Source organism: Temnothorax curvispinosus, unplaced genomic scaffold (assembly GCF_003070985.1).
Source record: "Temnothorax curvispinosus isolate PA1 unplaced genomic scaffold, ASM307098v1 QBEX01007259.1, whole genome shotgun sequence".
Classification (NCBI taxonomy): domain Eukaryota; kingdom Metazoa; phylum Arthropoda; class Insecta; order Hymenoptera; family Formicidae; genus Temnothorax; species Temnothorax curvispinosus.
Window position 1 is genome coordinate 9,912 of NW_020217039.1, and position 7,615 is coordinate 17,526.

Below are 7,615 nucleotides of genomic sequence, written 5' to 3' on the forward strand. Positions count from 1 at the left end.
GTACCGTCAGAACAGACGCTTCTGATTGTTATTAAAATCAATACCGTAGGAACAGACGCTTATGACACTGTATGTACTACCATTACATTACTAATGACTATACTACTAAGTATTATTACACGCATAAAGTATTATTACATGCATAATTTTTAGTTCAATGTTAAAATAGACAAAGGATTGCGTATTTATCTTTTACAAAGATACTACTTATATTTTAGATTCTAAAAAAACTTTAAAAAAATAAAAATTATTAACATTTTGCAATATTTTACACTATGTCAAAGAACAAAATTTGTGTGTATGTGTGTGTGTGTGTGTGTGTGTGTGCGTGCGTGCGTGCGTGTATGTGTGTGTGCGTGCATGCGCATATATGCTAATATGCACATGATGTTTATAAAAATATTCGTGAAAAAGAATATTATAGTAAGAAAGTTGACCTAACCTTTATATAAAGTTTTGTATAACAAAAGTTCAAAATGTAAGAAAACCGGTCTGCCTGTCAGTCAGTCAGTCAGTCAGTCCAGTCTGTCAGTCTGATTAAATTTTTCTATTCGTAAATATCAAGAGATACGGTAAAGCCTCGCGACAAGTACACGCGGAGCGAGAGCTCACCGTGACTCTTTTACCCAAACGCACGAGTTGCAAGTACCCGAAATTTTGAGATCTCAATAACGAGTGAATAGATCAAATTCTAAGTAGGCTTGAGGGATTTGTATAATAAATATTCATCAAAGTGTTATCATAAATGCATAATGTATACTAACCTTTGTAACGCTCCTTTCTTCCGGGACAGTCTGTGTAAATACCAAGGCTTCTTCCTCTCCAAACGTTTCACACCCATATTTATTTCCTTATAGTCCTCCTTAGTCTCCAATACTCACTTTACCGTTCACTTCACTGTTCACTTCACTGTATCACGTTATTACACTCGCGTCACTACACTATCGTCGCGACACTCGCGACAGTATCTATCTATCTATCTATCTATCTCACTCCGCGATCGTCGTTGATTTGTCATAAACATATACACACGTAGATCGTGTTTACATTACCAGTACTGAAAATCTGTACCATACGTAATGTGATTTTTTACATATTTACATTTGGAATAGATTTGTGTAGTGGCAGTACACGTAAGAAGAAGGCCGTAATATGTGCCATGTAAATGCGGTAAATGATATATTACGGCATTTTATCCGCGGTATTAGTACTATGTCATTCGCTGGAGCCGGTACGTATTAGTACGAATTCATATCAAGGAATTAGTAAAGAATATCGTTCAAAGAATATTCCTAATATCTACTACAAATGCATAAATATGAATTTGTAAAAATATGTATCGGCTCGAGCGAATATCATAATACATATTATAAATACCGCGGAAACATCATGATATTATTATTTACATACTACGGCCGTGTTCCGATATATACTGCCCGTACTAAAAATCTATTCGAAATCTAAAAGTAAAAAGATTCACATTACGTACTCTGTCAGGAATAAATTAGTGCAATCGACGTCGATGCGTCGATGAATGGTCGCTTTCAAATACTGGTTGATATTTTTATCTTTTTGTTTTTATCATAATTATGTTATGTTTATTGAATAATTGCAAACTGTTGTACAACATTTCTATTCGTTTTTTCGGTTCATTCTACATCAATACACAGTATATACATACACTAAGCTTTCTGACTTTGCGTCAATTCGATATAGAGTAAAGACCATGATTTAGAAATAGATAACAGCTTTACCAATGAAATATTAAAAATTATTTATACAAAGGGTGTCCCATTATAAATTTGACAGCGCTATATTTTGCGAACGGATGATTTCATTGAAAAACGTTTCAAGTAAAACTTACTCTGTTTTGAGGGGAACATATCTTACGATGAACACGTTTTTCTTAAGTGAAGGTGTTCCTGAGATTTTAAGGTGACCTTTGTTTATTTTAATGGAATCATACAATTTTCTTTATATAATATAATTTCTCTACTTATTTGGCATATAAAAGTATAAAGGTAAAGCTATCAAAAAATTAATAGTTTACGCGATATTTGATATTATATATATTGATACTTTTATATGTAGCATAGTGAGACGAATCAATTAATGTGAGAAAAACATAGTTACTTTCCAAAAAAAGTATGTAATTGCACATTACAAATTGCATTATTTTTTTAAAAAAGCAACTATGCGTTGTCTTTAAATCAACTTACTCGTTCCACTATTTTACGCATAAAAGTAGGTACAGTTATCAAAAAATGAATAGTTTATAAGATATTTTATATTTTATGTCAAAATATATGCCAGAATAAAATATAACATCTTGCAAAATATTGATTTTTTTTATAACTGCTAGCTTACCTACTTTATGTGCTAAATAACTACAGAAATTATGTTATATAAAAAAGATTGTATGATTCTATTGAAAAAAAACAAAGGTTACTTTAAAATCTCAGGAAAAACGTGTCCATCAAGATGTTCCCCTCGAAACAGAGTAAGTTTTACTTGAAACGGAGCAAGCAACGCGATGCATTTTTCAAGTATTTGCAAGAAAGTATTGAAACTTCTCGTGCGACTGATGTACCGAGTACGCAACCGAGATAGCCATGTAGCAAGCGTGGCGCAGCGACTGAGGTGACGAACTGAGACGTTGCAGGTCGCGCGTTCAAACCCTGCTTTTCCCAATTTTTTTTTTTTTTAATTAAATGTACATTAAAATAAATAATTAGGCAAGAATTTATAATAGAAAAATTATTATTTCATTATTATTGAATTTATTTTCCAGCTTCAAAATGATACCACGCCGAGCAGTGAGCAGCGAGCGAATTCATCGCAAATTCGTCGCAATGCTTGCCGTTCGCTGCGTGACAATTACTTTCCGGCGCGATATCATTGAAAACGGAAACAATTGTCACGTCGTTTGTCAAGCCGGCTATAGCAGCTCGGCGAGCAGCAAAAATGCAGCGCGAGAGAGACAGAATATGGATGTCATTTTCTAAGCGCGATTTGTTTGTTTTCCGTCGCAAGGATAGACCGAACTCAGCGAAGTAAAAAAAACATGCGATAGAAAAAGTTTCACGTGATCGAGACCCCCCGACCCCTAAGCAGCCCGGGCAGCTCCTCAGTCTCAGTGCCAGTGCCCTGCCCGTGCCCATTTGAATACGCGACGGTCCCGCGGAATCCTGCGACGGTCCCGCGGAATCCTGCGTCGTGAGTGACCGGTCGGCAGGGTCGGCCCGTCGCGAGGCACGGCGTGAGCCGGAAATGGCGAGTATCGCGTGTATTATATACGTGCATCGTGCCGCGAGCGGAGACGCGTTTGATAAAACGCGCGTTGTTTGTCCCTCTCTTCCGTCCCGGAGTGGAGTGCGCGGTCGGGCGACCAAGTGAAGGAGCGAGCGAGCGAGCGAATGACGGAAAGACGGAAGGACGGACGGACAAACGGACAACGAGGCGAGAAAGGAAAGCGGGAAAGAAGTGCGCGAGGAAGAAAGTGTGAGCAATAACGACCAGGAGAGCGAGAGAGAGAGAGAGAGAGAGAGAGAGAGAGAGAGAGAGAGAGAAAGAAAGCAGCCGCAACGACGGCCGTCGGGAACGTAAAATGCGTTCGGGTTCGGCGGGAACTCTTGGTGACCGGCGTGACCGCGTGACCGCGATGGAGGATAAACCACGGCGGATATATCGTAAATGTAAGTATTACATTTATGTCACACGTGCATGGAAAGTGGCCTATCACACACGCGACGCGTGCGTGATAGGCCACTTTCCACGCACTTACAACATAAAATAGGGTATGCAACACGTGCGTGAATTTTCATCTTCCAGCACTTGTATAAATTCAGGGTTGGGAAGTAACGCATTACTTGTAACGTCGTGACCATTACCGTTATGGAAAAACGTCATGTCATTACCAAATTGTTACTATAAAAAGATAACGGTAATGGTAACGGCGTTACAAGTAACGCGTTACTTACAATTAGTACTGTTTTATGAATGGATATACTTCCGTGAAGCGAGCGCATCGAAATATAATATAGAGGCACGTGGCTCACGAATGTATATCCTTGTAAAAAACGGTGCTGATTGGATAAACTTTATTTATATAAAATTTATTACAAATATAGTAATTTTATTTTTTTTATTTCAGCCAAAAGTGAGGAAGTTGTGGCGAACAAGCTGCCGCCACCGACCCCATCAACGACGACAGCAACGGCGAAAATGCCGCCTCCGCCATCGACGACGACAGCAACGGCGAAAATGCCGCCGCCGCCTCCGCCATCAACGACGACAGCAACGGCGGCAATGCCGCCGCCGCCTCCGCCATCAACGACGACAGCAAATGCGGCAATGCCGCCGCCGCCTCCGCCTCTGCCATCGACACCGATGTCAACGACGATGACGCCACCGCCGCCGCCACCGACACCGCCACCGACACCGTCGCTACCACAAAGCAAGGAGAGAAAGCGAGCGAGCGCAATGCATAAGGTAAGTAGAGTAAGGGCCGCTACAGCAATGTAGCGAGCGTGCATGCATGCGTCGATTAAAATGATTCATTCTATACTTATACAAATTTTTTTTTACAGATCGCAAATCATGTGGTGCGTCGAGCGCTGCAGAACCAGCGGAGAAACCTTGGGAAAAACATGAAGTACGCCGGTGGAGTACAAGCGCAGCCAGCGTATACTCCACCGACGGCGTACACGCCGCCACAGCCAGCATACACGCCGCCACAGCCAGCATACGCGCCCCCATACGCGCCTCCATACGCGTCCCCATACGCGCCCCCATACGCGCCGCCATACGCGACGCCATACGCGCCGCCGTACGCGCCCCCATACGCGCCCCCGTACGCGCCGCCGTCGGCGTCAAGATGGCCTTATATATATATATATAATCATTATATATAAACTATAATAATTATTATATAAACTATATATTTATATTATATAACATTATATAAATAATAATCATTATATAAACTATAATAAATAGAGTTTCTTGTCCTAAATTACATTACCGTTTTTCTTTCTTCAAATATACCCTAGAATCCTAACACCACTCTTCCAGAAAATCCTGATTTTACCATACTAAGAGTAGCTACCCAGTGTACTTGTAAGAGAGAGAGAGAGAGAGAGAGAGAGGGACAGGGATGAGAGAGGGGGAGAGAAAGAGAGAGAGGAATAAATGGGTGCATGCAAATTACATACATAGGAGAGAAAGGAATAATACGAGAGATATGTGTCCTTGTCTAACGAGGCATCTGTACGACATATCTCTCAAAGCTCGTTCTTTGAAACGGCTTCATAGATCGCAAAATCCTTTTACAGGAGTAAAGTTTAGGTACTAATGAAGGGTGGGATTGTAAAATAATTAGTAATAATTGAAAAAAATGTAAAAATGTCTAACGCGATATCTGTACCACATATCATTCAAAGCTCGTTTTTTGAAACGGCTTCATAGATCGCAAAATCCTTTTACAGGAGTAAAGTTTAGGTACTAATGAAGGGTGGGATTGTAAAATAATTAATAATAATTGAAAAAAATGTAAAAATGTCTAACGCGATATCTGTACCACATACCTTTCAAAGCTCGTTCTTTGAAACGGCTTCATAGATCGCAAAATCCTTTTACAGGAGTAAAGTTTAGGTACTAATGAAGGGTGGGATTGTAAAATAATTAGTAATAATTGAAAAAAATGTCTAACGCGATATCTGTACCACATATCTTTCAAAGCTCGTTCTTTGAAACGGCTTTATAGATCGCAAAATCCTTTTACAGGAGTAAAGTTTAGGTACTAATGAAGGGTGGGATTGTAAAATAATTAGTAATAATTGAAAAAAAATGTAAAAATGCCTAACGAGATATCTGTATCATATATCTGTCCTGGTTCGATTGCTGTGTAGGAACCAGACAATGTAGCCAACCCCGAAACTGCCCACAGCTGCGTGCGCCATCGCGCCATCTCTCGCAAGATCCGTGAACTACTGCTGTGACATAATTGCTGCTCTGCGTGAATATTTTTGTGAAAAATATACACGATCGTTTCAAAGCTCTCATTTTTATTTCAGGCTTTCAATCTCAATTTCAAAGGTACGTTATTGTTTGTGCACGTCTTCTGAAGGGTGGGAAAATTTAATTTTGTACGTATTACGTATACAACTGTTTATATCAGAAAATAAGGTTATGAGGTGACAGCATTTAAAAATTTTTTTCAATTATTACTAATTATTTGACAATCCCACCCTTCATTAGTACCTCTACTTTACTCCTGTAAAAGGATTTTGCGATCTGTAAAACCGTTTCAAAATAAGAGCTTTGAAATGTAATTGTCGGTAATTTGGACGGCTTTAGCATCCCCTTAACTCGTCTTTTATCGCACTTGCCCACTGCGTGGCTTCTGTGCTATCCATAGCTTCCTTGTATGTATTGGGAATCATATACTCGGCTACGAGCGCATTGTATATATCTCAACGGAGTTTTGATTTTTGACCTATCTCTGAGTGTATGCGGGGTAACCGGAGGAGTTGTTGCTACCGGTACTGCAGTTTTTGCCTTCACAGCAGCTGCGCCTTCTGGTGCCTCTTCCTCTTCTTCGCTCTCACTCTGGCTCTCTTCATCTTGCTCCATTCCGGTTCCCGGAAGCGCTATCTCGTCTTCTTCTTCGCTTTTATCTTGCGGTTCCATCTTTGTAGATACCTTACCGATTTGCTCGTTGAAAACGACATCCCTCGCTTCGCTTACCTTTTTCGTCACGGGATCGTACAATCTGTAAATAGCGGAGTTGTCCTTATAACCCACGAAGATTACCTTTCGCGCCCGAGCGTCGAGTTTCTGCGTGAACTGTTTTGGAATGTGTACGAACGCCTCCGAACCGAAGATTCGCAAGTGACTTAAATCTGGAGTTTTCCCCACCCACATTTCGCATGATGTAACTCTATCACTCGACCACACGGTTCTGTTCAAAACATAGATCGCACAACTCACTGCCTCTGCCTACAGATTTAGAGGCAGACTCTTCGCGTGAATCATAGTACGCGCACTCTCGACTATTGTACGGTTGTCCCGCTCGGCTTTCCCGTTTTGCTCCGGGGTGTAAGGCGCGGTTGTCTCTCGTCTTATACCGCGCGATGCGAGATATTCGTCCATTTGTTTATTGCAAAACTCGCGGCCGTTATCCAATCTCAAAATTTTGATTGAACGCCCGAACTTGTTCGATATCATCTTTTCGAAGATTTTGAACTTTTCGTACACTTGAGATTTTTGTTTTAAGAAATATACGTGTCTATAACCACTCGCGTCGTCTTTAAATGTCAGGAAGTATCTCGATCCACCGGGTGACTCTACGGACATTGGCCCACACACGTCCGTGTGTATTTTCTCGCCGGGCTCCGTTTTCACTTTTTCCGAATTCTTCTTGAATGGCAGTCTATGGGCTTTCCCCAGCTGGCACGGCTCGCAGAAAAAGTCGGCTTCATTGGAGAGCGATACTCCACTCACCAAACCCTTTTTTGCTAGCTCATGTATCGCGCGTTTGCCCACGTGCCCCAACCGTTCGTGCCACACAGTCAAATTTGTTGTCGCGACATTCGCCTCCTCGACACTTCCCGGT

At 41.0% G+C, this 7,615-nt stretch overlaps 1 protein-coding gene across 1 annotated transcript; it reads left to right on the top strand.

The window, feature by feature from the left end:
- The first annotated feature begins 3,661 nt into the window (after positions 1-3,661).
- Positions 3,662-5,097, top strand: LOC112456845 (extensin-like). The gene is made up of 4 exons (XM_025019606.1): positions 3,662-3,695; positions 4,154-4,491; positions 4,590-4,852; positions 5,052-5,097. Exons 1-4 carry the CDS (start codon positions 3,662-3,664, stop codon positions 5,095-5,097), a joined length of 681 nt encoding a protein of 226 aa, XP_024875374.1.
- The last annotated feature ends 2,518 nt before the right edge of the window (positions 5,098-7,615 follow it).

What these genes read in the sequence shown, in the direction of transcription:
- LOC112456845 (XM_025019606.1), top strand. Translation starts at nt 3,662, where the DNA reads ATGGAGGATAAACCACGGCGGATATATCGTAAAT. An exon ending in GAGCGAGCGCAATGCATAAG is followed by an intron (nt 4,492 to 4,589) that starts GTAAGTAGAGTA and finishes TTTTTTTTACAG; the next exon opens with ATCGCAAATCATGTGGTGCG. An exon ending in GCGCCCCCATACGCGCCCCC is followed by an intron (nt 4,853 to 5,051) that starts GTACGCGCCGCC and finishes AATATACCCTAG; the next exon opens with AATCCTAACACCACTCTTCC.